Source organism: Delphinapterus leucas, chromosome 20 (genome assembly GCF_059928025.1).
Source record: "Delphinapterus leucas isolate spDelLeu-1000000601 "Yukka" chromosome 20, BTC_Dleu_Yukka2, whole genome shotgun sequence".
Classification (NCBI taxonomy): domain Eukaryota; kingdom Metazoa; phylum Chordata; class Mammalia; order Artiodactyla; family Monodontidae; genus Delphinapterus; species Delphinapterus leucas.
In genome coordinates, this window is record NC_143148.1 from 16102378 (window position 1) to 16130283 (window position 27906).

The 27906-nt window shown below is 54.2% G+C and overlaps 6 protein-coding genes across 19 annotated transcripts; 3 read left to right on the forward strand and 3 right to left on the reverse strand.

Moving 5' to 3' along the window:
- Positions 1–1005: 1005 nt before the first annotated feature.
- PROSER3 (proline and serine rich 3) lies at positions 1006–11222 on the reverse strand. 5 transcript variants are annotated; one of them, XR_016390858.1, is made up of 12 exons: positions 10702–11222; positions 10208–10304; positions 9669–9838; positions 9246–9448; positions 8148–8275; positions 7940–8040; positions 7197–7279; positions 6954–7096; positions 2603–2778; positions 1530–2487; positions 1292–1430; positions 1006–1193 (listed from the first exon to the last, which is right to left on the reverse strand). XR_016390858.1 is itself a non-coding variant. In XM_089902230.1 (12 exons), the coding sequence occupies exons 3-12, from the start codon at positions 9672–9674 to the stop codon at positions 1052–1054; spliced, it is 1989 nt and encodes a 662-aa protein (XP_089758356.1). In that variant the 5' UTR covers positions 9675–9838; positions 10208–10304; positions 10702–11221; the 3' UTR covers positions 1006–1051. The 5 variants fall into 5 exon arrangements, 4 of the variants coding, with proteins under 4 accessions (XP_089758356.1, XP_089758355.1, XP_089758357.1 ...); XM_089902230.1 differs by having other exon boundaries at positions 1349–1430; positions 6954–7063; positions 10702–11221; XM_089902229.1 differs by having other exon boundaries at positions 1349–1430; positions 10702–11221.
- Positions 11223–11713: 491 nt separating this feature from the next.
- Positions 11714–14469, forward strand: HSPB6 (heat shock protein family B (small) member 6). 2 transcript variants are annotated; one of them, XM_022586445.3, is made up of 3 exons: positions 11714–12126; positions 13113–13268; positions 13347–14469. In XM_022586445.3, exons 1-3 carry the CDS (start codon positions 11929–11931, stop codon positions 13518–13520), a joined length of 528 nt encoding a protein of 175 aa, XP_022442153.1. In that variant the 5' UTR covers positions 11714–11928; the 3' UTR covers positions 13521–14469. The 2 variants fall into 2 exon arrangements, with proteins under 2 accessions (XP_022442153.1, XP_022442154.1); XM_022586446.3 differs by having other exon boundaries at positions 11736–12126; positions 13113–13235.
- A 78-nt stretch (positions 14470–14547) lies between these two features.
- LIN37 (lin-37 DREAM MuvB core complex component) lies at positions 14548–19496 on the reverse strand. 4 transcript variants are annotated; one of them, XM_022586428.3, is made up of 9 exons: positions 19258–19495; positions 16624–16699; positions 16412–16462; positions 16065–16094; positions 15898–15983; positions 15646–15812; positions 14904–14986; positions 14742–14815; positions 14548–14655 (listed from the first exon to the last, which is right to left on the reverse strand). In XM_022586428.3, exons 1-9 carry the CDS (start codon positions 19289–19291, stop codon positions 14606–14608), a joined length of 651 nt encoding a protein of 216 aa, XP_022442136.1. In that variant the 5' UTR covers positions 19292–19495; the 3' UTR covers positions 14548–14605. The 4 variants fall into 4 exon arrangements, with proteins under 4 accessions (XP_022442136.1, XP_022442133.1, XP_022442134.1 ...); XM_022586425.2 differs by having other exon boundaries at positions 14904–15044; positions 19258–19489; XM_022586426.3 differs by having other exon boundaries at positions 14548–14815; positions 19258–19496.
- Positions 19497–21000: 1504 nt separating this feature from the next.
- On the reverse strand, positions 21001–22404 carry PSENEN (presenilin enhancer, gamma-secretase subunit). Of its 3 annotated transcripts, none has more exons than XM_022586454.2 (4): positions 22267–22404; positions 21978–22095; positions 21456–21560; positions 21001–21198 (listed from the first exon to the last, which is right to left on the reverse strand). In XM_022586454.2, exons 1-4 carry the CDS (start codon positions 22387–22389, stop codon positions 21110–21112), a joined length of 435 nt encoding a protein of 144 aa, XP_022442162.2. In that variant the 5' UTR covers positions 22390–22404; the 3' UTR covers positions 21001–21109. The 3 variants fall into 3 exon arrangements, with proteins under 3 accessions (XP_022442162.2, XP_022442160.2, XP_022442163.1); XM_022586452.3 differs by having other exon boundaries at positions 21001–21269; XM_022586455.3 differs by having other exon boundaries at positions 21001–21269; positions 21978–22133; positions 22267–22360.
- Positions 22405–22509: 105 nt separating this feature from the next.
- Positions 22510–25501, forward strand: U2AF1L4 (U2 small nuclear RNA auxiliary factor 1 like 4). 4 transcript variants are annotated; one of them, XM_022586432.3, is made up of 8 exons: positions 22515–22606; positions 22751–22838; positions 23234–23300; positions 23384–23433; positions 23508–23606; positions 23780–23913; positions 24024–24119; positions 24476–25501. In XM_022586432.3, the coding sequence occupies exons 1-8, from the start codon at positions 22563–22565 to the stop codon at positions 24558–24560; spliced, it is 663 nt and encodes a 220-aa protein (XP_022442140.1). In that variant the 5' UTR covers positions 22515–22562; the 3' UTR covers positions 24561–25501. The 4 variants fall into 4 exon arrangements, with proteins under 4 accessions (XP_089758485.1, XP_022442142.1, XP_022442141.1 ...); XM_089902359.1 differs by lacking the exon at positions 23508–23606 and having other exon boundaries at positions 22510–22606; positions 24476–25438; XM_022586434.3 differs by lacking the exon at positions 24024–24119 and having other exon boundaries at positions 22512–22606; positions 23780–23901; positions 24476–25438.
- On the forward strand, positions 25501–27515 carry IGFLR1 (IGF like family receptor 1). Its single transcript, XM_030761383.2, is given in 6 exon segments — positions 25501–25695; positions 26173–26317; positions 26320–26357; positions 26659–27052; positions 27137–27406; positions 27409–27515. Coding segments are annotated over 6 exon segments (1086 nt in total). The 5' UTR covers positions 25501–25509; the 3' UTR covers positions 27462–27515.
- Positions 27516–27906: the final 391 nt, after the last annotated feature.

The window sequence follows — 27906 nt, forward strand, 5'->3', positions numbered from 1 at the left end:
CAGTTTCAAGAAGGGACATAGACTCTACTTTTTTGATGGGAAATGTGTCAAAGTATTCACAGATAAAACAATAGGTTTTTCACAATAGTCCGGACAGGTGACGATAGCCTAGACTGGGGTGGGGCAGTGGAGTGGGGAGAAAGGCAGGGTTAAATTCTGGAGAGATTTTAAAGGTAGAGATGATAGAACTTGCTGGTCAACTGACTGTGGGTGTGAGGGAACGAGAGGAGTCAATGACAGCTGTGAGGCTTCTGACCTGAGCAAGTAGAAGGATGGAGCTGAGAGCCAGGGAGGAGCAGGTTTAGGGGGAAGATTAAGATCTGTGGAGTTTGAGACATCTCTTAGACCTTTTTGTGTGGATGATGAGCAAGTAGCAGGGTACAAGAACCTGAGGTTCTAGGCTGAAGATAGAAATTTGTGGACTATCAGAAAAGAGATGGGGTTTAGAGCCCATGATGCCAGATGAGAGCACCTGGGATTGACTGTAGATAGAAAAGTCAAGGCCAGGGCCCTGGGACACACTAAAGTGACAGGTGTGAGGCACAATGAGGAGGCACAACCAGAGAGGTGAGGAGAGGGCTGGGGTTCTGGAAGCCAGGAAAAGAAGTGCTTCAAGGAGGGGGTGGGGATCAGAGCACCAAATGCTGCTGCTGGGTCAAGCAGGATGTGGACTGAGGCCTGACCATTGTCCAACACTCTGATGACTCTACAAGCTTCATACCCAGAGGACAGTTCCTTTGGTCTCATCTGAGACAAGAGGATACACTCCTGAGTTGAAGGTCAGATAAGGTGAGTCCCAGTCTTGCCCGGAACCCCTCTCCTGCCCTCATAGAGGATGAAACCAGAAGAGACTTTGCTTCAGTGGTCAGAAACTAGGGTGAGGTGGGGCAGGGCAGAGCTAGGGTGTGTGTGTGGGGGGGGGGGAGGCGGGGCATGGGAGCTATTTCCCTAAATTAGCATGACCCTTGGACTTTCCAAAACAACTTCTTTCTCAGAGACAACCAGTAACCTGAAAAAAAAAATTTATTAGGAAAAATAGAATCTGTACAATTCAAAGTCGTCTGGCCTCAAGAGAGTCTCCTTCCCTCCTCAGCCGCATCCTTGGGGACCCGGGAGGCGACCTGGCTGGAGGAGACCAAGACCCTGGGTCTTCAGTGTGGCCCAGCAGGCGGGATATCTGGGCATCTACTTTCCTGGAAAAAGGACAGGGGAGTAGAGGCTGAAGTTTTGCTCAGGATTGGGGTCTGGGGCTGTGTATGTTCTGGGAAAGGGGCTCAGGAGAAGTGGGTACCAAACGGCAGTCTCAGAGGATTCAGGGGCCGGGTGTCTTAAATCCTGGCATGGTCACCTTTTCTGCCGCCGCAGCTCCGCCCTTTGAACCCTTAGCACCTGCAGTATAGGGTCGTCCTGGAACTCGCTGCCGTCGGAGTCTGGGGGAAAAAGAGCGAGATTCAGGGGGCCGGACTCGTAGCGTGCTGGACTGCCATCCAGATCCGGGCAGCCACGAGCGTCAGTGCGCATCTGCCCACCTTCCGCAGCCTGCAGAAGTCTGGCAGCCTGGGACAGGACGTCCTCTGAGGGGGCGTGGCCATCAGCGGATGAGGGCGTGGCCACAACTTCAAGAGCCCCCTCCTTGAACGGACGGGGTGGGGCCTCCTCAGCTGGAGGAGGCCGGACCTTGGGCGGCTTACACCCGACGTCAGCCAAGAAAGTGTCTTTGTCCTTCCTAGGCACCGATCCCACTAGGGGGAGCATGGCCTTGGCGTTCCGAGACTCGGCCTTAGACCAATCCTGCGGGGTCTCTGCCTGGGGACACCGTGATTCAGATGGAGGGGCCGTGACCTCTGAACGAGAGGACCGAGTCTCGGTTTGAGGGCGTGTGGCCTTGACTTCCTGAGATTCAGCCTCGGGTGGAGGCTGGCCCTCTTGGCGAGGGGGCGTGTCCTCCAGGCTGTCCGGAAACAGCCGAGCCGCCACTACTTGGCCCAGCGCGCCTCTGAGCTGCGGGCCAGGGCCCTCGTCCGCTGCCGTGATTCGCCCAGCAGACTCCCGGCGCTGGGCTCTGCTTCTTCGAGGCTTGGAGCTCTGCCTCTCGAGCTCGGCTGGGCTGCATGGTGCAGGGGTGGGCGGGCCCTGGGGGGCGGCAGGGGGCGCGGGAGTGGAGGCAGAGGGCGCAGTGGTTGAGGCTGGAGGCGCAGGAGTGGAGGCGGGGGGCGCTGGGGTGGAGGCCGCGGCCGTGGGAGGGATGGCCCCAAGAGATACCCAGAAACCGGGCTGCGGGGCCCAGAAGAATCCATGGGGGCTGTGGCCCCAAAAGATATGTGGAGAGAACCCTGGGGGAATAGGAGGCCTCTCCAAGTGGAAGGCTTCCCGGGGACCAGGTGGAGCCACACTGCCCCGAAGTGGGATGCAGTTAGGCTGGGTTCCCAGGGAACCAAGGGTCTCCGCAGGGGCAGGAGAGGTCTGTAGACAGATGGGGATAGGGACCTGAGAGGGAGAGAAAGGGTAGAGGGTCCTCAGATCCCCTCAGCCTCCCCCTTCCTCCAACTTCCCTTAGGATCCCTGCTCCAGCCCCCTCAGTCTCCTCCCTCCCCCATCTCACCGTAGGGGTGAGGGCAGGGGTCTGGGGCAGCACCCAGGTTCCATCACCCTGGCTTCCTCGAGCCTGTTCAAGCTTCCGCCGCTGCCGCCACTGGTACAGAATGTCATCCTCTTGCCGCAGGGGTGCCCGGGAGGAGACTGGGGATGGAGTAGGGATGGGGGCAGGTGCTGGGGTTGCTGTGGAGTAAGTAGAGGGAAGAGGGGTAAGGCAGGGCCTGGGGGGATGAGCAAGGACAGCCTAGCACACACCCTTCGACTGTACCAGAAGGTTATTCAGACAGGCTCTCCAGATAATGTCCCAACTCCCCTGCAGATTGGGAAGTGGGGAAAGGGGCAGAATCAGAGAAGAGAGCCCTCATGGGCTTCTCAACCTGTCATCATTCAATTCTTCATTCATCAACAAATATTTATTGAGCTCTTACTATTTGCCAGGCACTGTTCTGGACGTGGTGGTTATAGCAGTGACCAAGGCGGATCCTCCAGAATCTGCCCACTTCTCCCCACTTTACTTCCCTCACCTGCCAACCTCAGAGCAACTTCCTCCCTGGTTTCCCTTCTTCCTATCCTCCCAAACTGTCCCCACCCAAAGCCAGAGGGAGCCTGTGAACACCTGAGTCAGATCAGGGTGCTCCTGGGTTAGAATCTTCCCCGGGCTGCACCTCTCTCCTGGTAAAAAGCAAAAGTCTTTGCATTTGTGGTTTCCTCTGCCTGGAAGGCTCTTCATTCATGTAACCACAGGGTTCACTCCAAGTCTTTCCAATATTTTCCCAGGTACCACCTTCTTAGTGAAGCCTTCCCTGGCTACCCTATTCAAAACTGCAACAACCCCGGCCCTACCACTCTCCATCCTCTTTCCTGTTCCATTTTTCTCCTTAGCACTTATTACCTTCTAACTACTAAATATCATACTTCTCTACTTATTTATTGTTCACCTCTCCCTCCACGATGCCAGCTACACAAGGGGAGCAATTTTTGTCTATCTGGCCATTATCATATCCTCAGTGTCAAGAACAGGACCTAGTGTCAGTATTTGTGGCATAAATGCAAAATGAACTGTTTATCGTGTTCCATCCCAGTGCCCAGCCCTGTGCTGGGAATACAGCAGTGACTAAAGGCAGGGCCACTGGCTGTCCTCGGTCCTGTGGGGCAAAGAGACACCATTCCCTATCACCCAGAGCATCATTTTGTCAGTTATGATTAGTATGGCTACCATTATCTCTCGGAAGCCCCACCTACTAATGCTGCACCGAGAAGGGGGGGTGGTGCATCATGTGGGACCTCTTCTTCTCTCCCTTCTATATACTGTGATTCTACTTCCAGACCTGGCCACTCCCCTCTACTCTGCTCCTCAGGCTCTGGCCCAACCCAAACTACCAGAGTCTGTCTCTCACTAGATGTTGATAGCAGCCATAGGGAGCGATAAAGATCCCGTGCCCTCCTTGCTCAGAACTCTTCCGTGGCTCCCCGGTAGATTATGACCAGATGCCTCACATGCCTACATAGCCCATGGAATCCGACCCCTGCCAATCTCTTCCACCTTATCCCACACTACTCTTAACTCCTGGCTCTTGCCTTTCCTAGTTCATTGTCTGCATCGTGTTCCCTCCGACCTCAGGTCCTTTGTACAGGCTAGAGGGCTATTGTCCCCACCTGCATCATTCAGGTCTCCACTTAGATAGCACGTCTTCGAGGAAGGCCTTCTCTGACATCCCAGCATCGCAATTCTCTCCTGCATGGCCCTCATTTCTGCTTAATATTTCACATTTGTTTGTGGAGTTATGTAGCTATCCTCTGCCCCACACTCAGTATCCTGTGAGGACCGTGAAGGTGGGACCATGTATGGCTGGTTCACTAAGGAATCCCCAATCCTGCTCACAGGCTTCATACACAACAGATATTCGATGTTTGTTATGTGAAATAATGAATACATTTAATCTGCAAAACAACTCATGAAGTAGGTAGTAGTTTTATCCCCATTTTACAGATGAGGAAACTGAGGCTTAAGGAGGAGAAGTGAATAAGAAGAGAAGGAGCAAAGAATCAGACAGGGGAGTGCTTGGGCAGGATCACACAACATGCACAAACACCACTCTGTTCTCTCTGCTTGCCTGTCCCCACTCACGGGAGTCCTGTGAAACATGGAAAGCATCTGTCCTGTGCACCACTGCATCCCAGGACCTGGGCACAGAGTAACGGTAACAACAATGACCGTAACAGTAACCCAGGTCCTTAATCCAATCTCTGAAATCTTGGGGGCAGAAATTTGCGAGTTCAACAGTTTGCATGTTTTAGTAAAGTTACATGGTATGTACAGTGTTGACAGGGGTCTGGGTCAGTACACCAGACTCAAACACATTGGTATTTAGTTGAACAATATGAAATTGCCATTATTCAACCATTTTTCACTTACAGACAAAAATTTCATATGGCTCAATGTTATATATCCATAGAAAGAAGAAAGAATATTTACTCCCTGGCTTCAGACTATACTACAAAGCTACAGTAATCAAAACAGAACAGTACTGGCACAAAAACAGACAAGTAGATCAATGGAATAGAACAGAGAGCCCAGAAATAAACCCACACACTTATGGTCAATTAATCTACAACAAAGGAAGCAAGAATATACAATGGGGAAAAGACAGTTTCTTCAATAAGTGGTGCTGGGAAAACTGGACAGCTACATGTAAAAGAATGAGATTAGAATATATTCTCCCACTTCATACAAAAAGAAACTCAAAATGGATTAAAGACCTAAGTGTAAGACCTGAAGCCATAAAACTCCTACAAGAAAACACAGGTATAGAACACTCTTTGACACAAATCATAGCAATATTTTTGTAGATCTGTTTCCTAACGCAAAGGAAACAAAAGCAAAAATAAATGAATGGGACCTAATTAAACTTAAAAGCTTTTGTACAGCAAAGGAAACCATCAACAAAACAAAAAGACAACCTACTGAATGGGAGAAAATATTTGCAAACAGTATGACTGATAAGGGATTAATGACCAAAATATATTAACAGCTTATACAACTCAACATCAAAAAACAAACAACCTGTTTAAAAGATGGGCAGAAGACCAGAATAGACATTTTTCCAAAGAAGACATACAGAAGGCCAACAGGCACATTCAAAGATGCTCAACAATGCTACTCATCAGAGAAATGGAAACCAAAATCACAATGAGATATCACCTCATACCTGTCAGAATGGCTATCATCGAAAAGACCACAAATAACAAATGTTGGTGAAGATGTGGAGAAAAGGGAACCCCTGTACACTGTTTATGGGAATGTAAACTGGTGCAGCCACTGTGGAAAACAATACGACGGTTCCTCAAAAAACTAAAAATAGAACTACCATATGATCCAGCAATTCTACTCCTGGGTCTATATCTGAAGAAAATGAAAACAGTAATTCAAAAAGATACATGCACCCCAATGTTCATAGCAGCATTATTTACAATAGCCAACATATGGAAGCAACCTGAGTAAGTGTCCATCAACAGACAAATGGATAAAGAAGATGTGGTGTATATATACAATGGAATCCCACTCATCCATTAAAAAGAATGAAATTCTACCATTTGCAACAACATGGATGGACCTGGAAGGTATTATGCTTAGTTAAATAAGTCAGACAGTGAAAGGTGAATACCATATGTTATCACTTATATGTAGAATTGAAAAAATAAAATAAACTAATGAATAGAACAAAACAGAAACTGACTCACAGATATAGGGAACAAACTAGTGGTTACCAGTGGGGAGAGGGAAGCAGAGGAGGAGCAGGATAGGGACAGGGGCTAAGAGGTACAAACTACTATGTATAAAATAAAAAGCTACAAAGAAATATTGTGGAGCACAGGGAATATAGCCAATATTTTATAATAACTTTAAATGGAGTATAATCTGTAAAAATTTTGAATGACTATGTTGTACACCTGAAGCTAATATAATATTGTAAATCAATTATACCTCAATAAAATAAGATAGGTATATGAATAGTCTTCATATTGTTTACATCAAATTTTGCTGGCAAATCAGCTGTGGTGCCAAATTTGCAAAAAGCCTTCTGATTTTGGGGCTTCGTGTTCAGTACTGCAGACAGGATGCAGAGAGAGAACATGCATACTTCTGATAGCTACTGTTAACAGAGCCGTGCTAGGTTTTCCATGTATTCACCAGCTTATTTAATCCTCACAACACCCATAGCAGGGGAGTACAATTATTTCCCCTGTTTTACAGCTGGGGAAACAAGGCCCAGAGAGGTCCGAGGTCACAGAGCTGGTAAGTCGAAAGGCTGGGATTTGCACCCAGACTGCCCTCATCCTTGCCTCCCAGAACCTACCTTGTGCCTTGGGGTCAGAGCCCTTGCTGGAGTCAGGAGTGAAGGTCATGGAGAAGGGAGAGAGGCCATCAGAGCTGACGGGGAATGAGGAGATGCCGGCATCGCTGGGGCTGAGGGAGGAGGAGGAAGGGATGGAGGCCTTGCTGTAGGGAGAGGCATAAGTGAGGCAACGGGGGTCTCAGAGGCAGTGGCCCGAGCCTGGAGGGGTAGGAGTGGGGAGGGTGATGGGGGTGGGGGAGGCACCTGCGTTTGAGCAGCCTGGCAGCTCTGCTTTGCAGGCTCAGTGTCTCCAAGTCCAGCAGGGATGAGTTCCACGTGTTGAGGCTCTGTGAGGTGACAGGGGTCAGAGGCCAGTCCCCATCCCAAAGGCTACTGGGAAAGGGGCTCGGGACAGAGGGCCTGGATGCAGGTCTACATTCCACCTGGTGCCCTCACATGCTGGCTTAGAATCTGCTCTTCCTCCTCAGGAAAGAGAGACCAGGTTTTCCTCTGTGGATCCATATCCCTCAGTGCAGTCATTGTTATAGAAGGGTTGACCCTGCCTTCCTGATCAGGCCTGGCTAGTCATAATGTTCTGTCCTCTGGTTCACAGTGATTGGCTCAAAGATGAGCGAATGAGAGTAAGCCCTGGGATTTAGGATGGAGCTATTGGAAAAGCCTTCTCTTTCCACTGGAGTGATCAAGTACATTAGAAGCCTAGAGTTAACGGGGCCATCTTAGCTATTTTGAGGGGAAAGCCTACCTGAGGTTGAGCCAAACAAAGAGAAACAGAGAGCCATGAGAGTCAAGTTCCTCCCAATATGGTGCAAACATCTGGATTCAGCTACGCCTGAAAGCAGCTACCTTTGGATTTCTTGATTGCATTAGCCAGCAAGACCTTCCTTTTTTGTTTACACTTCCTTGAATTGGGGGTTGACTCTAATTCTATCCCAGGGCGGGTACTGCCAGTTCAGGCATGTAGGGGAAGGAGTGGATGGGGATGTCACCTGCTTTATTTCCTGAAGGGGGTCCATAGTCTGTGATGCACTGGCTACCTTGGCACGAGTCGGGACTGCTGTGTCGGGTCTTCCTTCTGGTTCATTGGCTCCTGTTGAGAAGCTCCAGTTGATTTAGGGGGGGCCAGGAGGAGTGGCTGCTGGGGGTATCGCTCAGGAGAGGTTATAGGCCAGGAGTAGATGAGACTGAAGCAGGTACCTGCTGCAAGCTGACTGCTGGGGTCTGGTGATTCAGGCCACAGCCACCAAAAGTCAGCTGGGGTTGGGCCTGCAGACTCGCGTTCCTCTCGGCTTGTGGGCTGAGCCTGTCGGAACCGGTTTATGTACCTGTGAGCATCAGAGAATTGCAAGGTGGGTGGGATGAGGAGAGCCTAATACTTAATAATAACAATAATAATCACAATAGCCAATGTTTACCTAACTCCATAGCAGCACTTGGGAGTTGTCCCTCAACATCAGTTCTCCTTTCTTATAGAGTAATGCAATTTTGTTTTGTTTTGTTTTGTTTGCCACGCTGTGTGGCATGTGGGATCTTAGTTCCCCAGCCAGGGATTGAACCTGTGGCCCCTGCATTGGGAGTGCGGAGTCTTAACCACTGGACCGCCAGGGAAGTCCCCCAGTAATGCAGTATTATATAAGATGATATAATCCGGGGCACATAGTCACTCTTCTATAAATACATTTACCCCGTGCCCTTGTAGCTTTATGGCCATGTAACTGTTCTTGACCAACAGGTATGAGGAGATGTGATTCTGGAAAGTGGATGTGGCTGGGAGCCATTATGGGCCATGAAGGAAAGGGTAACAGCCTAGGGAAGTGAGAGCGACAAGACAGAAGGAAACTGTGTCTCTGAGACCTCAATTAGGGGCTGCCATATCAGGCCTGGTTGTTTCTGTCTAGACTATTAGGTGAGGAAGAAATAAGTACTCTCTTGTTTAAGCCACAATTAATTTGGGACTCTATGTTATAGCAGCTGAACTTGGATCCTACAAATCCAAGTGCTCACTATGTGACAGGCATTGTTATAGATGCTGCACGGACAGTAACTCATTGAAAATTTAAAACAGCCCTAGAGCATACATGCTATTAATATCCCCAATTTACAGATGAGGAAACTGAGGCCAGGATCATACACAGAGTTGGTGACAAAGCTTGGATTTGAACCTCGCTCCAGATCGCTTGCTAACATGCATGAAGTGTGGTCCTAAAAGTGCAGATCTGGCTGTGATATCATGGGATGTCTGCCCCCTCCCACTGATCCAAACCCTTCTTTTCCCCCAGGGCTACTGCTACTTACTTGGCCACCACAGAGTCCCCGCTGTCAGTCACGGTGAGTGGTGGAGAGGCTCCCATCTGTCCCTCAGTGGTGCTGGGTGGGGATGAGGTCCCTGAACTGGATGGCCAGGACTCCTCAAACAGCTCAGGGGATTTGGGACCTGTGGCCAGAGCCCTGGGAGCTTCTGGGAGCCTGGATCTCTGGGACCTGGATGAGCTCAGGGTCTAAGATAGGGGAAGCGAGGAGAAGAAAAAGGGAGGCTGAGGGGTTATCCCTGTAGGGTAACGAAGACACATACGAAGTCTCAGTCCGGAGGGGAGGAAACATCCCACGATTGCAACAACTCAAAGTGATTGGGGCTGTGATGAGGGATTTAGGTGGTAGAAGACAGGATAAGGGTAGGGCCATAGGGAAAAGAGGAGGGACTGTCTTTTGATCTCTCACCCCCATCTCTCATCATGTCTTCCTTCCCTCTAGTCGTCACTCCCTTGCTACTGGGCTGGAACACAGCACTCTCTGTTGGGTGTCCTCACCTTGGGGTGCCAGGTCAGAAGTGGCTTCGACCCAGGGGACCGTCCCCCAAAGTACTGTCTTGGGTGGAGAAAACTGGCAAGCTGCAAGGGGAGAGGGGGGTTGGCAGGCAGAGCAAGGTCACTGCAGCCCTGCTGGGAGGCTGTATGTGGGTGGGGTGGATGGGAGAACGGTAAGAGGGCAGAACCACACTACGATTCCCATGGATTCCTGGAAGAGATGGACTATAATTCCCTTGAAGCACCACTGCACACTCAAGATAAAGATACTGGACGCACGATTCCCACCAGCCCTTGGAGCAGTCTCAAAAGAGAAGAACCCAGGAACTGTTGATTTGTGGTTCTTAACCGTGGATCTAGTCTAGGAGGAATCTTTTAAAACTACAGATGCGTGATCCTCACCGCAGACCAAAAGAATCAGAATATCAGGAAGGGGGCTGGGCATCTACATACATCTTCTTCGCAGTGTCCCAGGTGATTCTGAAGTGGAGCTCACGTTAAGGGCTAAACCTTATCACTGTACATTTCCCATAAGTCCTTGGGACGCTATCTGAGGAGAAAGGGGTAGATGGATTACAGTCCCTATAGTCACTGGGCTCCGCCTAAGCAAGAAAGGTCAAAAATAACACCCATGGGAGTCTGGGGACAAATTCAAAATTAAGAATCTTAATTCCCAAGATGCCCCTGAGAATTGCGAGGTTAGAGGAAAAAAAAAAAAAAAGCCCTCGGGGCCACTTAGCGGAACGTAAGACGCTAGGGAACCCCCGAGACGGTGAAGTCCAAGGCAGGAGCCGCTTAAGGCTGTGGAGCATCTTGGGAGTTGTAGTTCAAGTGCCGTTGAGAACGGGAGACTCCGCACCCTAGAAAACCTGATCCTAGGCTGCGTTGCTCTCACCCTTGGTCCTCCCCAGGCCCCTTGTGATCCCCGGAAGAGGGATCGGTCTCACCTGCGGTCCATCCCGCAGCTCCCTCGCCGATTCCGCCTGCTCTGCTCGGTCACCGGACTCACTCGGAGCGCATCTTTGTCGCTTAGCAATGCCCTATCAGCCCCGCCCCTCTCTGGGACTGCAGGCGCGGGAAGAGAGCGGCCTCCAAGGCGACGAATGATAGGAAAATAAAAGTAATTGGACGGTGGCCAAAGGGAGGTGTCTCACAATTGGTTGGCTGTAACGGGAATGAGAGAGCATGTTTAATTGGAGAACCGTAGCGAGCTGCAGTAATTGGCAAGTCCGTGGACCAATGGAAAGGAGCTGAGACTGGGCTCGCGGTTAGGAGGGGTTCCAATGTACTCTTGCTTTCCTGTACTCGTGTATTCTGGCCACTCCCCCTCTTGCTGCGTAAATCTCATCCAGATTTCAGTCTAACTACGGCTTTTCCCGTTGCAGGGGCAATAAGGGCGTCTATGCCCTCTCTAACCGCCGTCCCTCCATCAGTCCAGCAGCCTACCAGTCCCACCCCGTCATCTAAGCACTTCCGTCTTGCTCCAGGAGCAGCTGGTTGCGCCAGATGCCAGGCCTGGGCTCCTGGCCGAGGTGGCTGGATCAAAATGAGCTATTTTGGGCCCCGGCGCGCTGCCCCAGGGGGGCCAGCCTGGACTGTTCTTGCCCGCGCCCCCTGGCCGCTGCTCACCTGGCAGACCCCGCTGTCCTGTGCACCCGAGGCTGAGTCAGACGCACAGAATTAGGCCCGGCTTAGGCTGGGACCAGGGCCCTGCTGAGATGGGAATAGGGTCTGTTCTGTGTCCTCCTGACAGCCTGGCCCAGCTACCGCATTCCCTGTACCCAGGAATCTGCTCCTAAGACCGCCATCTGCGTCATCCTCAGAGCGCCTTTGGGGCGGGGGTGGATTAAAGGGACTGGGAATTCTTTGGTGGGCTTCTCAGGCCGTGGATCCCAAACGCCACGCTTGCACCCCACTCTGGCAAGGCTCCGCCTCCTCAGCTTTAGTTTTCCTTCCGGAAAATTGGGGAATGATACCTCCCTGGCATTCAGCAGGCGCTTAATAAATGTCCAAGTCATTGTTGGGCTGTCTAAATAAGGCTCTATTAATGGCCGGCTCTGGCCGCAGTCCCAACGTCCCCGGGCGGCCCGCCGAGGGGCGGACACAGAGCGTACTATAAAGCAGCGGCGGCAGCCGCTGGGGCACTGCGAAGCCTAGGGCGGCGGCGGAGCACGATGGAGATCCCGGTGCCTGTGCAGCCGTCTTGGTTGCGCCGCGCCTCGGCCCCGTTGCCCGGGCTTTCGGCACCCGGGCGCCTCTTCGACCAGCGCTTCGGCGAGGGGCTGCTGGAGGCCGAGCTGGCTGCGCTCTGCCCCGCCGCGCTGGCCCCCTACTACTTGCGCGCACCCAGCGTGGCGCTGCCTACCGCCCAGGTGCCAGGCCTGGGGGAGGGGCGGTAACCCGTCTACTTCCAAGGCTGGGGTCCCCGGTCACCCTGAGGGGGGTGAAGGAATGTCCCTTGACTTTGAGCGGCCCAGAGAGTCCGGCCCCTCAGAGGGGCTTCCGGAGTTCCCTGAGTATGGATTTTCGGAGTTCAGGTTACTGAAAGGGGTGGGAGGTCCCCGTCAGTCTGAGGAGGGTCTCAGCTTCGAGAGGGAGTGTAAGGGCTGGGTCAGTAATTGGGTGGGGGCGGTCACTCTGAGGGAAGTCTTGGTGATTCTGAAGGAGGCTGGGGACCCAGGGAATCTGGGAAAAAGGGGGAGCCCAGTCATTCTGAAGGGCGTGGGGTTCCCAGTGCCTCCCGAGGGGAGGGAATATTTTGTTATTCCTGAGGAAGAGAGTTTGGAGACTGTGGTGACTGTATGTCTCCTGGAGAGGTAGAGGGGAGGGAGGGTCCTGTGACTTGAGAAAGGGGGGTCTGGCCACTCAGAAGTGGGGGAGGAGTACTGGTAACTACTGAGGGCTCAAGCAATCCCGTGACTCGAGTGGGAGGGTAGAAAGGGGAGACTGTGGGAGGAGGCATCTTGACGATTTCTGGCGGGGGTGGCGCAGTAAGGGCCCCTGGGGCTCTGAGGGGAAGGGGGCTGAGCAGTGTTCAGAAGGACACGCTGACTACGGCGTTGCTGACACTGGGGGAGAGGGCAGGCCTTACCCCGTGAGGACGGAGGTCCCTGACCTTGCAGGGTAAGGGGGCCTCATCACTCTGGATGAGAGGGGAATCCCAGTGGCCACAAGGGGAGGGATGATCCCAGTTATTCTGGGCGAAGAGGTCCTCGGTGGCTACGTGTAGGAAAGGGGACGCCCCAGTTCCAGAGGCCAGGAACAGCTGCAGCACCGGAACCAACGGAGAACCAAGGGGAGGGGCCTTTCTGGGTCCCCGGAGCCTCGCCCCGCCCAATGACTATCGGGCTGTGCACAGGTATCGACCGACCCCGGGCATTTCTCGGTGCTGCTGGATGTGAAGCACTTCTCACCAGAGGAAATCGCCGTCAAGGTGGTTGGCGACCACGTGGAGGTGCACGCGCGCCACGAGGAGCGCCCGGTGAGCCCGCTGGCGGGGGCGGGGCCAGAACAAGTACGCGGGATCCGCAGGCCGGAGGGGCGGGGCATCTACAGGGAATGGGCCGAGCCCCTCAAGCCTCTTTCCCTCCAGGATGAGCACGGATACATCGCGCGCGAGTTTCACCGCCGCTACCGCTTGCCGCCTGGCGTGGACCCTGCGGCCGTGACGTCCGCGCTGTCCCCTGAGGGCGTCCTTTCCATCCAGGCCGCACCTGCTCCGGCCCAGGCTCCACTGCCGTCGCCGCCAGCGGCTGCCGCCAAGTAGGAGCCAGGGCACGCTTGAACCCTGGAAGCCGCCTGAGGCCCCTCCACCGCACTTTTAAAGCCGACCTGACTCCGCCTAGCCAGATATCCCGAGCGCGCCAAGACTACCCGCCCACCCAATCTGGGATCTGCCTTGAACCTTCCAACCTAGACTCAGCCTTGATAACCTAGACCTTTCCGCTGACACTCCCTCTCTCACACACTCTCCTGTTTTCAAACCTCCCAACACCTCTCTGGCTTCCAGACCCTACAAGCACAGTCCCTCAGCCTACAGTCTCCCATCCCCACTGACCCCGCTTGGCATAGAACCCCACTCCAAACTCCCTATTTCCTTCTGACTTCTCTAGGAAAACATCTCCACACCCCGTTTCATTCCCCCCCCCCCACCCAAGATTATGGTATAGACAGACCTGCCACCACCCTAGGCCTAGGCTAGTCAAGCATAAGTCCCCGCTTCCCCTCAAATGTCCCAGACTCTGCACAGACCTCCCACCCTGGACCTTCCTGGCCTGGTCCCCAAGACTCTGGGTCCTTCCCCTCATTCCAACCAGATACTCCACTTCTCCTCACTCTCTCCCCCCAATCCATCTTCTAACTTGAAACCTCAGCCAGCCACCCCCAGACTCTTGAACCCCTTTTCTGACCCCCACCCTTGTACACCTATTCTAGGCCAACCAGGACCCTCAACCTCACACTGTACCGATACCCACCCCATCTCCTCAGACTCTGCACGGATGTCCTAGACCCCTACGCCCAGCTCTAACCAGAACCCCCCAGTCACTGTCTTGACCCCCAAGTCTCCAACCACATATCCACCTTCCACACCCCTCCCCTTATTCTCCAAGACCCAAACAAGCAGCCACTTTCTTTGATTCCCCACAATCTTTCTCTCGCCTCAAATTCCCTGATGCCCTGTCTCCTCACTCCCCCAATAAATGTGCTAGAACTGTGCCAACTGCTTTATGTCTGATCCGGGAAGGATGGGCTGGAGAAAGCGGAGGCCAGTGTGGAGGAGGGGAATGTTTATTGGGGTGGGGGTGGGGACAGGGGAACATCACTGTCGCTCGTACATCTCCCGTAGGATCTTCATGCTTTCTGAGTAACGAAGCTGGTTCCGATGGGATGCCTCCTTCCACCTGCAGTTAGGGTGGGGGGAAGGCAGAGGGAGGACTCAGCAGTTGGAGCACAGGCCACAGGGAACAAGCATTTGGGGGATGCTCACCTCTGGCGGATGCGTTTCCAGCGCTGCATGTTTCGGTAGATGAGTGTGGAGGGTGAGGGCTCAGGCTCAGAGGGCTGCATGGACAGAGAGGCCAGGCTGGGTGGCCACGCCCGAGCCCCACAACTCCTGCCCCATTGCCCCAGGCCGGCCTTGCACACCCACCTCATCATCAGGGGTACCCTGGGTCTCAGGCTGCAGTGGGGATGGAATTCGGGATCTACAGGCATCTCCGGGTGGTCCGGGAGCTGTGGGTGGAGGCAGCTTATACACATCACGACTCTTGCTGTTGGTGACCTCTGAACCCTGAGGATACAGGACCCCACACCAAGCCCAAGAGGGTCAAAGAAGAGGGCCAGGGGCACACATTTCACACCTCCTTCCTTTCCCAGTGACAAAAGACATGAGGGTCTCACCAGGGACCTGTACTTAGGAGTCATGTCTGTCTGCTCCAATGATCCCTGTTTTCTCCTATCCAACCCAGGGATCTCCTCAATTACTCCTGCCCAGCACACAGACTTCCATCTATGGAGACTTCCATTCCCAGCCCAAGGGGTCCCCATCTGCTCCCCTAGGCCAGGTGGCTACACCTGTTTGCACTAAGAACCCCTGCCCAGTCCCCCAGCTCTTGGGGACCCCTGATCCTGGAGGTCACATCTATTTGCCCAGAGGAACCCTGTCCCCTCTCCCTCCCAGACCGGATAGCCACGTCTGTCTGCTCTGGGGCACTCCAACCGTTCCCCTGGCCTAAGGGTTCCTATCTGTGTACCTCACCGGATCCAGGAGTTACCCGAGAGACACAGAGACCTATGCTTGTCTATCCCATTAGCTTGCGGGGAAGGTACCTTGCGACTGTCTACCCACTGCCCTCCCTGGCTGCTGGGCAGGGGCCCACCACCCATCCCACCTCCTCATCCTCAGGCAGTGGGGGCAGCGGTGAACTGGGTGAGCGTTCGCGCTCGCGCATTGTGGGGCTGTTGCGCATCCAGGCTCGGCAGATCGGGTACAGCGGTGTGTTCTCACTGAACTGAGCCAAGTCCACGCTCCGGTCAAACAGCTTGATCACGTACGAGTCTAGGGTGGTGAGAGTGGGAGGGGTATGAATATCGTCACGTAAACCGCCATCACTGCCTGCCCTCCAGGGCCACCGACTACTCACTGGATCGCTGTGGCCCTCCCTCGGCCAGCCCCTCATCCATCTCCCTCCTCTTCTTCCTCCGCTGATGGGGGAATCGGGCAGATGGCCTGTGTGGGGAGGGAGAATTTCAGGACCGGGGTGGGGACTGAGGACCTCTCATCAGCTGGCTGGGGCCCCTGCCACCTTACCGTTTGCCGCCGGCCGTGATGGAGCAATCCCTGTGGGGAGAGACAGGGCGTCAGTAGGCTTACCCTTGAACAAATGCCTGCTCAAAACCCCCCAAAGGGCACCCCTGGGGTACTGTGATCAAGCTCATATAGACGCCACCAACTCCTTAGGCCTTGTGTCCCCCCACACCGGGGCCCGAGGTGGCACCGTCAGGGGACCTAAGCTTCTGCTGTCCCAGGGCCTTTGTACATGGACAGTGGTTAGGAGCATGGTGGAGAAAGCATGGGGCAGGGTGGTCAGGGCTTGGATGAGGAAAGAAGTTATCTACCACAAACCCTCAAACACAGACCCCATCAATAAAACTTACTTGTTGTGGGTGTCTGAGGGGGTCTTCCCAGCTTCCTCATCCAGACGCTCCCTGGTAGCAGAGGAGAACTGTAGGCTCAGGGTTCCAAGGGCCCAGGGTGGGAAGGCACCCAGTGGCCTCATCCATTGGGCCCCTTCCTCCCTACGCCAGCCTCTGGGGTCCCACCCAGGGCCCCCGACTCCCTATGACCCCATGCTGGGCCAGGTCCCAACCTGTCCATGTGACTCTTCTCCAGCAGACACTGCAGAACAGCATCCAGTTGGTTCCGGGCCTTTGCCATCTCCAACTCTGGGGAAGAGGGTACCGAGGAGTCATTTCCCAGGCCCACGGCAGGTGGGCAGCCACTGGGCCGGGGAAGGGCATGTGTATCCAATCCTTCGGTCAGGCCCAGGCATGCTGGGAGGGTACAGTGGGCAGAGACTACTGAAATGATGAGCAAGAGCTCTGGCTTCCAGGGCTGACCCACATGCTCATGTGTGACCTAAGGTGAATCACCTTACCTCACTGAGCCTGTTTCCTCATCTCGAAAATGGGTCTCCGAATGATATCTACCTGCTAGGACTGTTTTGAGGTTTAAACAAACCTATGTTGTATATGAATCTCTTAGCAGGATGCAATAATAATGAGTAACATATACAGAGTGCTTATTATGTGCCAAGCACTGTTCCAAGCACATCACACATATTAACCCATTGAGTTTTCACAATAACCCTGGCAGGTAAATATGATGTTTATCCCCATTTTAAAAATGATGAAACTGAGGCACAGAGATGTTAAGCTACTTGCCCAAAGTCACACAGCTAGGAAATCGCAAGGCTGAGGATTTGCACCCAGGTCATCTGGCTCCACAGCTGAAGTTATAAGGCACGGACTCAAACTGGGTGCAGAATCCAGCCGCCAGATGTGCTCTGTTTGGCTGAGGTAGTTGTGTTATTTTAAATCTGAGTTAAATCTGAATAAGATGACTACATTTAATAATTGGGAGATTTCATCTCAAATACCCATTTTTGGCTTTTTTTTCCCCCAGGAAATGAGATCTGGGCCCACCTTCCTGCATGCCACAGCCCCTGCCTGGCCCTGTCAGCCTGTGTGTTTGCCTCTCTTCATCACGGAACATAAGTAGGTGATGATGTTATAAATATTCTCCTCTTACTCTTGTGGGGTGTTCACTCTTCTCTTCCAACTAGTAGGAGCTCTGACCCAGCACTCAGAGCCTGGAAGGACACTTGGGGACATGCTTTGCCAGCCCTGAGACTTCCTGAAGAGACCAGGAGACATGACTCAGAGGAGAGACAGGGTGGGGATGCAGGGCTGGGGGCAGCTGAGATTCTAGCAAAGAGCCTTGGTTAGGAGCCAAGGTATGGATCACGCCCACCTCTCTTTCCCTAGTCCTTGTTTCTCTCCTGACCCTGGACACTTTCCCCTTGATATCCCCCAGGCTCCTGCCACCTACTGGGTCCCACACTGGCCTCAGTGTCTCTCTAAACTTATCCCTTTTCCTGGACTCCCTTCTCAGGTTTATCCACACTGTCACCCCATCCCTCCCTGGGCCTCAACAAGGTCACTTCTCTCCCTCCCCCGCCCACCCCATGGCCTGTCCACTTGGTCCCCTGAGTGTCTCTCCCCCCTCCCCCCTCCCTAGTCTGCCCACCCGGGTCCTTTCCCTCCCTCCCCCTGGGCTCCCAGCCTCAGTCTCCCCTTCTAATGAACTCTCCACAAGGTGGCCAGGGGAATCTTCCTAAACCCAAACCTGACCCTGATCCTTCCCTGCTTAGAACCCTCCACGACTCTGCAGTGCCCCCCTAGGGCAGAGTCTGAGTGTTTCAGCCTGGTGTTCACAGGCCTCCACGACCCTGCCTACTCCTTCCTCACCATCATTTTGTTGTGGTCAGGCCCCCTTCACTTTTCCACCCACGATTTTTGGGGCATTTTTTGGCATCTGGGGGGCCGTCTTGTAAAACTCCCTCCTTGGTTCAAAACCCTCCCTTGGCTCCCCATTTCCCTCAGAGCAAAAGCCAAAGACCTGCCACCCCACCCCCCCACCCCCCCACCCCCCCCCGCCGCTTTGCTCTCATCTCCTCACACTTTCTACATCACTCACTCTGCTCCAGCCACACTGGCCTCTGTGCTGGCCCTTGAACACTCCGGACAAGGCTTTCACCTCTCCGCTGTTTCAAAGCTATTTCCTTTGTCAGATTTGCTGTTCCCTCACTTATCCTCATCGCTCTCTCCCTCACCTGGCCTCACTCCTGATCTCCCTACCTTCTCCTGTTTCGTTTTATTACCACTTATAGCATTTAACATCTCACGTCATTTTAGTATTATTTTGTTGTCTGGATTCCATGCCTCTCCCACCACCCTTAACGTGCCAGTCCTGGGTTCCCATCAAGCTTGGCCCCAACCCAAAATGACTTCCTCTCTCTCAGATTCAGTTTCCCCATCTACCACATTTCCCACGTCCTAGGATTACTGGGATACAGTGACTACGAGGATTAAAAGCTTTCCCGTACTTCAGGTGCTCAGCAAATGCTGGACTCATGACCACTGCGAGAAATGGGGAAACGGAGAAAAGAGTCCTTCTTTGAGTCACACGGCTCGGGATCCCCATGTCTTACCGCACCACACCACTGCCTGAGTCAGCACCATTCAACCTCAAAGCTATCCTGAACACACACCGGGAGGGTATCAAGGTGGCAGGAATCGCTCGATGCCTGACAGCGATAGTCAGATGGGCTGCGGGGAGAAGTCGCGTAGTCCGCCTTATCGCGATAATGCTGTCTATAGGGACTCCCACACCCTGATCAGTCCGGTGCTCCCCTACAGGCCCCCGACCTCGGGGTCCTCACCTGATTTCTCCACTTTCACCTTCACCGGGAACATGGTTGGGGTCTGGGGTCTGGCTAGCTGGGTCAGAGAAGCACAAAAGAGCCTACGGTCACAAGTCAAGGCCAGAGGCAGACGGGGAGAAGTCAAAGGTAAGCTTCGTGTGTGGTCAGTCCTCCGCCCTGAGCAGTGTCCGGCCGCGACGGCCGCGGAAGCCGCCACCTCCTCCAGTTCACCTTCTGTGGGCGGGCCCTTCGGCAGTCCCTTGTTTCCATTAGTCAATGCAACCGTCAATCTCGTACCCTGGCCAATTCACAGCTGCCGCTGTCGGTTCCCAGCTCTAAGTCCCACCTTTCGGGGGGGGGGGTCCAGGTTTCCGGAAACAAACCAACAATATCCCAGGGCGCTTCCTGGGAGGTGTAGTTCTAGCTCCCGAGACTCAGCCGAAGTAAGGGCGCCTGCGCCGCGCGAGGCACGGTGGGAGACCAAGGATCAGAGCGTCGCGAGGCTGCTTGGCACTTATAGTATTAGAAGCTTTGAGTAACACAGATTTGGCTATTGAACAGGAGTTATTTAACCGTGGGAGTCTCTCTTGGTCCCTAAGAGGAAAACAATTCTGGCTAGGCTGGGTTCCCTCTTAACTAAGCACTCACTAGGTGCCAGCTACCTGTTAAACTCTTTTAACGTGCAGCCTCATTCACTTAGCAAATATTAAGTACCTGAGCCAGGTACTCTCCTAGGTACTGGGGACACCGCAGTGAACAAAATGGACAAAAATCCTTGCCCTAATGAGCTTATATTTTAGAGGATGGAAGACGAACAATAAACAAGTAGAACATTTTAAATGAAATGTAAGAGGAGAAAGGATATAGCCTGAGACATAGGGAGTGTGGTGGCCCGAGCGCGGGTCGGAAAAGAATTTCCAGACACAAGGCAGAATGTAAGGAAGATAGAGTTTATTAAAGAGAAGGGTCGCTGCAAGAACAGCGGGCCAACTTCCTGGTAGCCAGGGAAAGTCAACCCCCTGTGTGGGCTGGCAGCCAACTTTTATAGCCTCAAGACAAAGAAAAATCCTGCGAGCAGGATGGCATTAGGTGATTGGTCAGGAAGCTACAAGGTTACTACATGGTGAATATTTTACCTAATATGGAGTCGGGCGGGGCGGGGGGGCACTGTCCGGTTTAGATTAGGAGAGACCATGGCAACAGTTGCTATGGGGGCTCGGTTAATTCCAGAGTTTTTGTCCTGTGTCCTTGATGTAGGGTGTCCTTGATGTAGGGCTCCACAGGGGGTGCCAAGGTGGGGACTGAAATTTTAAACAGGAGGATCAAGGAAACCTCCTCTAATAAATCTCTTGAATACATGTCTATTGCTGCAGACAATCTCCTTCAGAAAATGAGGAACTTCCATTTACCACATGTGCCTTGGCATAGATAAATTCTAGGGGGTAGCATTGTGATCCACACTTCCGATAAGAATAATGAGGGTGAGTGGGGAAGTAATGTTTTCAAATTCACATACTACCTGTACAGGATAACAGTCCCTAGTAATGGAAGTATTATTCCTTCCTTGGTTCCAGATCTGTACAATAGGGTTCCCAAGCAAGAAAGTTCCTATTTTTGAAGGGCTATGAGTAGTATACAGTGAACTAATGCGCATCATGTATGAAGCACTAAGCCTAGCACAAAGTAAGCAATCAGTAAATGTTTCTGAATATTAATAATCATTTTAAGTTTCAACCTCCAAAAGATCCCAGGAAGTCAATATTGAGAATTAGGGTCCTTTATTAGGGGATGTCAGCGGAGAACACAGGAGATAGGAACAAGTCTTAGGGGCTTGAGAGTGGGCTTGGAGAAGAGGAGCCCATCCTGGTCCTCAGGCCTGTGCAGAAGTTGTCAGGGGGTACCCAGGGGTATGGTGAAGGAGAGGTAGTCCCCAAGGGCGCCCCAACGTGGCCGGTAGATCTGGAAGATAGTGATCCAAGTGGTGAGTACAATCACCCAGAAGAGGAAGCCCACAGCTGAGCGCCAGACATCTGTAAGAGGTAACAGGAGGGGACAGGTTGGCCACCACCTGCTCTCTGGTCTCCCCGAGACCGGCCCTCTCTTCTCTTCCACAGAGTCCCAGAATTCTGGAACCTCCATTGTCCCTTCCCACCAAGGCTCCCAGAGTCCCCCTCCCCACACCCGATGGCCTCCCTTCATCTGTGCCCTGGACTCACAGCCTTTGATTTGGCTCTGTTCTGTGTATGCCGGGACAAGGAAGGCCTCTCGGAAGAACCAGAAGATGTTGACCAACCAGAGAAAAGGCAGGAAAGCAAACCCACCTAAAGAGAAGAAAATAAACTGGGACTTAAGGCAATGAGGATCCTCCCAACACCCATGTAGCTGACCAATTTGGAAGGTCCTCTCCCATACCCAAATTCAAATGGAGATCTCTGCTATCAGGGATTCAAGAATCCTGACTCCTCCCCGGGATCCAGGAATCTGAGTCCTCAACATCTTTTCGGCAGGACCAGGAGACCAGGCCCCCAACTCCCCTCCTCTCTTGGGACCCAGAAATTGAGGCCCCAGTCTCCTCCTTCCTCAGGACCCAGGCCCTTCCTCTCTTGGGACCCAGGAGTCAGCGTCCCCAGCCACTTCATCCTCTAGACCCAAGAATCCAGGCCCCCAGACCCTCTTCCCCCAGGCGTTCTAGTCCCGTCCACTCTCTTCTCCGGGGACCCTAAGATATCAGCCCTTACCCAGGTAGTACTTCCGGCACAGGTTCAACTTCTCCTCGTTGGACACCCGCTCCAAGTTCATAGTTGCGCTGGGGCCGGGTCTTCCGAGGGTCTTCAGGGCAAGACCCAAGCCCTGACCCTAAGTGACAGATGCAAGGATCACAAACAACCACGCCCCTATTACGACAAAAGGGAGAGAAACTGAAGGGTGGGTTTTCTGAAAGAAGGGTACCCCCGCCCCCACCAGCAAGCTGACTGGGTTGAGACGCTCTTTATGTTTATTGGGGTACGGAGACGACCCCTAACTCACCAGTGGAGTCTTACTTCCTCCTGTTTGGACCCCTTTGCCACTTTCAACTACGGACTTTTGCGCGAGATGCCGCAAGTGTCTCTGGACCTTGTAGTCTTTTTGGTCAGGCAACGCTGCACGCATGCGCTTTCAGGAAACGCCAGTGGGTGAGTCCGTGGGGAGGGTGAGAGCCTCCATCACGCAAGCGCACTAGGGAGTTTCTGAGTGCCCGGAGGCCGCGAAGAACTACATTTCCCAATGCCCTTAAGCAACGGAAGTGACGTAATAGCAGACGTAGTTGGAGGGTTCGGGTAAAAATGGCTGAATATTTAGCTTCGATATTCGGGACTGAGAAGGACAAGTGAGAACGGGCGCAGGGAGTGGCCCCTCGGGAGCCCAAGGACGAGGCACTTGGTTCCCTGGTGGCTGGGCGGCGTGGGGCGGTGTTTCTGGGGTGTCCGGCTCCCCGGCCCTCGGTTCACCTCTGTCTCTGCACCTCTTCCAGGGTTAACTGCTCTTTTTACTTTAAGATCGGGGCCTGCCGGCACGGGGACCGGTGCTCCCGGCTTCACAACAAACCGACTTTCAGCCAGGTGAGACCCGGCACGGAGCGTGGGGGGTTAACTTCCTGTCCATTCCCTTGCTGTTGTCCACCATCACGAGGTCCCGCCTTTTCCGGATTTCTAGGGCCCACCCTACCGCCCGGCGTTTTTCTTGTCGGAGCTCTGCAGGTTCCTCTCCCAACTTTCAGGCCCTTCTCCCAGGAACTTGGCCACGCCCCCGTACGTAAAGACCACACCCCTGGGCTGTCCCTCACTGCTAGGTATCCCCTCTTCTGGTTTTCCGAGGGACAGGCGTTGCTGTCGCACTCAAGATGCTTATGCTTTTTCTCTGGTGCAAGGTCTCGCCCCCAACCTTCATCCCCAATCCCTCTGCATATAGTCCCGCCTTCTGAGCTCAGGCCCCGCCCTCTTTAAATTCTGTTCAGACCATAGTGCTGCTCAACCTGTACCGGAATCCACAGAACACCGCCCAAACCGCAGACGGATCGCACTGTGAGTGAGGGACCTGTCTTGGGGGCAGGGCGGACAGCTCCCAGCAGGCCACGCCCTGATTCCACCCTGCCCCCCTCCACCAGGTCACGTGAGCGACGTGGAGGTGCAAGAACACTATGATAACTTCTTCGAGGTGAGGGTTGGCAGGGGTGGGTTCAGTTTCCTGTGGGCCAGCAGCTCAGCTGAGTTCCTCGTGGTCTTCCACAGGAAGTGTTCACGGAACTGCAGGAGAAGTACGGGGAGATTGAAGAGATGAATGTGTGCGACAACCTGGGGGATCACCTCGTGGGCAATGTTTATGTCAAGGTGCCTGCTGTCTCCCCATTAGAGCCTAGAGGTGGAGGCATTTCAATGCCTAACGGCCACCGCTGAAGCCTCACAGCTTGAGGTCCATCACTAAATCCACTCCAGACCCTGAGCTGCTAGCTAATCCCCTGATTTCTGAGTTTGATTGCTGACCCTGACCGACTTTCCCTCAGTTTCGGCGCGAGGAGGATGCAGAGCGGGCAGTGGCTGAACTCAATAACCGCTGGTTCAACGGGCAGGCTGTGCATGCCGAGCTGTCTCCCGTCACTGACTTCCGGGAGTCGTGCTGTCGGCAGTATGAGATGGGGTATGGTAGTGCAGGGGTGGGATGGGCACCTGGAGTCCCAGACTTCTGTGTATGAGTTGAGGGGGCTGTCAGTGACAATGGCCTCATCCGTCCATCCATGCTTTACCCAGGGAATGTACCCGGGGTGGTTTCTGCAACTTCATGCACCTGCGACCTATCTCCCGCAACCTCCGGCGGCAGCTCTATGGGCGGGGACCCAGGCGCAGGTACCTCAGGACCAGCCTGCCAAGACTTCTCGTATCCCAAGGCCCCTGTATCCTGAGATGAATCTGATCCTGTGCCCCAATAAGTGTCTCAAGCCTTTTGTGCCCTAAGACTAGCCCTGAGCCCCATCTGAAGACGAGCACCTAAGTCCCAACCCCCAAACCAGCCTGAACCCCAAACCCAAGTCCAACCTGGATCTCCAATCCTGAGGTCAGCTCCTGTGCACCTATCCTGAGGCCACCCCCAGGAACTCTACTTATTTCATCAACTGCCATGCCTTATCCCAGAGCAGAGAGGCAGAACTGGGGGATCTGCACACCATCCCCATGGCTCTGATCCTCCTCTCTCCTGTCCCCAGGTCACCCCCAAGGTCCCATACTGGCCACCGTCCCCGAGAAAGAAATCGACGACGGTCCCCAGACCACCGGCATGGCCGTTTCTGAGATGCTGACCTCCTTGCCCTCCACCCCTGGCAGGCACATATGTTCCTGGCCAGGACCCCTCCTCAAAGCCCCCTTAACTCCCTAGTGACATCTTTTCCATGCTCCGGGTCTCCATGATGTAATACCTTCAACACAGGGACCTTCTATCGCCCCGCCCCTAATAAAGTTCTATATTGAGGGTTTAGAGCTTCGTTGTTAGCTTGAGCCTGGCTGTGGGCTGGTTTCCTTCCACCCCCACATCTGCTGATGAAAAGCGGAAGTAGGGCTGGGCTCTGGCCACAACCTCAGCCAAGAAACTTCCAACAACAGGTGGGAAAGCAGCATGCCCAGGGTCCTAGAAACCCCCAAGTGGGACTGGTTGGGTGGGGCTGCCTTTGTGCTGAAAGTTCAGCACGTCCATCAGAGGATTCTCAAGGGGGAGATGCTTGATTGTGGCAGGTCGGAGGATTCCCAGTCTGGAGGAGATTGGGGTTAGGAGCTAAGGTAAGGTTGCTGGGAGTTGGGTGGGAGTCTCCAGTGGGTGATGGCTGGGTCCTCCATGCCCACTGCCCTGAGATGGGAATAGGTAGTACCTAATACTTAAGCTTACACGATGCCAGGTGCCAGGCGTTCTAAGTGCTTTACTTCCAGTAATGGTTTTACTTCTCCACAATAACCCTCTAAGACAGGTACTATTATACCATTTTACAGATGGGAAAAGAGAGGGCAAGAAGATGGCAGAGATGGGATATAAATCCACGCAGTCCGGCTCCAGAGTCCTCGCTGTAGCCATCTTGAGGCCTTGTGGCCGCTCTGATAACGGGCCAGGAGCTGGTCTGGAGCTGGAGAGTAGATTCCTGGCTTCCAAAGGGGACTGGGGATCCTATGCCCCCACATCCACTGCTTCCTTCTTCTGCCCCGGTTTCCTGGCAAGTGCGGCAGAGGTGCTGTGGCAGGAAGTCCTGTGGTCATGGCCCCCCAGAAGGCAGGCTCCGCCAGGATGGGGCCCCTATGCCTCCTCCTGACTGCCGTGCTGCTCCTGGCCCAGGCAGCGCCGAGGAAGGCCTCTCAGCACTGCAGCCGCCTCGAGTACTGGAACCCTGAGGACCTGTGCTGTGGCAGCTGCTTGCAGCGCTTCGGGCCGCCCCCTGCTCGGGTAAGGAGCCGGGACTGGGCGTTTGCATATGTTCAGGCGGAGTTAAGGGGTGATAGGGAAGGGGGAAGGGGCGAGGTCTGTGGGGTATGCTTCGGGGTGGGGGCGGTGGGCCGTACGTAGACAAAGTGGGGATGGAGAATGAGCCTGCGAAGAAAGGGACAGTGTGAGTTAAGACGGTCATGGTTAAGGGGTGTGGCCGGTTAGACAGGCGGGAACCGAGAGGCGAGGAAGAGGCGGGCGGGGGAATGAAAGGGGCGGGGCCTATGTAGAGAAGGTTGGGAGACTGGCAGGGCTAGTGTGCGGCGGGGTGTGTGTGTGTGGGGGGGGGGGGGATAGAGAGATGGGCACGTCCGCTGATAGGTTGGGTGAGTACAGTGCAAGGGGCGGGGACTGCTGGGATAGGACAAAGGGGAAAGCACGTAGCTAGCGCAGAGGAGGCAGGTTTGGCGGTTGCACGTGAGACGTGTGTCCCACCAGACTGAATTTTCGGAAAACTGCGGGCCCGATGATGCGGGCAATCACGTAACGCACCCCTTCAAAGAGTGTCCTCCTGGGCAGTGCAACCCCAACAGCGAGGAGCTATGTAGTCCTTGTGGCGGCGGAGCAACGGGGGCCCCACTTCCTTGGGGAGCCGCGGCGGGACCCGGAGGCGCGGCAGACAGGTGCTGGTTGGGCTCCGGAGAGCCTGCTGGGCAAGGTGCAGCCCGCCAGAGTGGGGCGGGGGCGGGGAGCGTGGCTTGGGGTCGGATGGGTGGCGTCTGTATCAAGGGAAGGGAGGGTGTAACCTAACTGAAGAGGACAGGGATGGGGGCACAGTATTGATAGTATCAGGGGTTAAAGGAGTCGGGGTGGGGGGGTGGGAGGGCAGGATCAGGCGGAGATGTGGTCCCATTGAGGAATTTAAGGATGGGAAGTTTGTGCTGAGGAGGCAGGAGTAGGGCATGCTTCCCACTTTATTTCCAGAAGCCGGTCCGTAACAAGGAGCCCTGCCCCCTGACACGTGGAAAGCTGAGCGTCCTTAGTTCCCAGGAGCCCAGCTTACCGGCGATTTCCAGTCTCCTGTGGACATCTGAGCACAAAGTCCCTCAGCAGGCCTGGCCGAGTTGGAGTTTTGACCTGTCCCTGGTGCTGGTTCTGCTCATGACCTCAGCAGAAATTCTCCTGCTCGCCCTGCAAAGGCACCGCCGTCGCAACCACCAGGGGAAAGCTGTCCAACACCCCTATCCTGGCTTGGTTTGCAACCACCTCAACACCCACACCCTATTCTCCTTGCACTTGTCCCCTCCAGGCTCCCTGGCGGCTTCAGAGGCAGGGGACTCAGGGAAGGAGGTCCCTCTGCCTCCACTCCTAGGCAGGGGTTAGTTGAGGATACACCAAGGAGGGGGGGAGGTGGGCTGGAAGCTTGCGCTTCCTCCCCTTCACCCCTCCCTTTGTCTCCTAGAGCTGCCAAGTCTGGAATCACAGCCGCTGTCTCGCCTCCTGGATGAGCTGGAAGTGCTGGAGGAGCTGATCGTGCTGCTGGATCCTGAGCCTGGGCCAGGATGGGGGAGAGCCTGTGGCAGCACTCGACACCTGGCTGCAAAATATGGACTGCCTGCTGCCTGGTCCACTTCCGCCTACTCCCTGCAGCCCAGTCGCTGGCCTCGGTGGGCCCTGATGGAGATGGTGGTGGCAAGGGAGCCCTCTGCCTCTCTGGGCCAGATTGGCGCACACCTGCCCAGAGAGGGCGGGCAGATGCACTGCAGGTGCTGTCCAGGCTTGGCTGAGCTGGGGCCTGCCCGGCCTAGTACCCGATAAAAATAAAGTTTCCGTTGAAGTAAGTGCCTGCTGTCTCTGGGCCTCATCACGGGTCCTCTTAAAATAGTCTTAATTGGGCCAAAACCCAGCAGACATCCTCTCACTCCCCTCCCCATTCAGGGAATGGGCCAATCCCACCACACACACAAGACCAGATGTGGGTTACCTCTGGGCAACCAGGGTCCCCTGTGAGAAATGGCCCTGCTACCCTTGAGAGGCTTCATCTATAGGGACCCATCTGAGTTCTAACTTGGAATAGGTGTTACATTTATGCTCTGAGCCTTAACAGACCCCCGCAGTTTACTTCTGATTCTGAACGATGCCCTCTCGCCTCCCCTGGCTCAGGATGAGTGTGGGGCGCAGAGGAACAGAAGCTCCTACCTGCCCCCAGCACCATACAAATGGAAGACCACC

Excerpts from the sequence above, each read along its gene's own strand:
- PSENEN (XM_022586452.3), bottom strand. The coding sequence starts at position 22,389 with ATGCGTGCAGCGTTGCCTGACCAAAAAGACTACAAGGTCCAGAGACAC. Across the intron at positions 21,561-21,977 it reads GTGCCGGAAGTACTACCTGG|GTGGGTTTGCTTTCCTGCCT; the intron begins GTAAGGGCTGAT and ends TCTTCTCTTTAG. Across the intron at positions 21,270-21,455 it reads ACAGAGCCAAATCAAAGGCT|ATGTCTGGCGCTCAGCTGTG; the intron begins GTGAGTCCAGGG and ends TACCTCTTACAG.
- HSPB6 (XM_022586445.3), top strand. The coding sequence starts at position 11,929 with ATGGAGATCCCGGTGCCTGTGCAGCCGTCTTGGTTGCGCCGCGCCTCG. Across the intron at positions 12,127-13,112 it reads TGGCGCTGCCTACCGCCCAG|GTATCGACCGACCCCGGGCA; the intron begins GTGCCAGGCCTG and ends GGCTGTGCACAG. Across the intron at positions 13,269-13,346 it reads CGGGGGCGGGGCCAGAACAA|GATGAGCACGGATACATCGC; the intron begins GTACGCGGGATC and ends CTTTCCCTCCAG.
- PROSER3 (XM_089902229.1), bottom strand. Across the intron at positions 8,276-9,245 it reads GGGGACTCTGTGGTGGCCAA|GTACATAAACCGGTTCCGAC; the intron begins GTAAGTAGCAGT and ends TGATGCTCACAG. Across the intron at positions 8,041-8,147 it reads CAGCAGTCAGCTTGCAGCAG|GAGCCAATGAACCAGAAGGA; the intron begins GTACCTGCTTCA and ends GCTTCTCAACAG.
- LIN37 (XM_022586425.2), bottom strand. The coding sequence starts at position 19,291 with ATGTTCCCGGTGAAGGTGAAAGTGGAGAAATCAG. Across the intron at positions 16,700-19,257 it reads GGTGAAAGTGGAGAAATCAG|AGTTGGAGATGGCAAAGGCC; the intron begins GTGAGGACCCCG and ends CCTCTTCCCCAG. Across the intron at positions 15,813-15,897 it reads GGGAGGGCCACAGCGATCCA|ACTCGTACGTGATCAAGCTG; the intron begins GTGAGTAGTCGG and ends TCACCACCCTAG.
- U2AF1L4 (XM_022586432.3), top strand. The coding sequence starts at position 22,563 with ATGGCTGAATATTTAGCTTCGATATTCGGGACTGAGAAGGACAA. Across the intron at positions 22,607-22,750 it reads TTCGGGACTGAGAAGGACAA|GGTTAACTGCTCTTTTTACT; the intron begins GTGAGAACGGGC and ends CACCTCTTCCAG. Across the intron at positions 23,607-23,779 it reads TGGGCAATGTTTATGTCAAG|TTTCGGCGCGAGGAGGATGC; the intron begins GTGCCTGCTGTC and ends ACTTTCCCTCAG.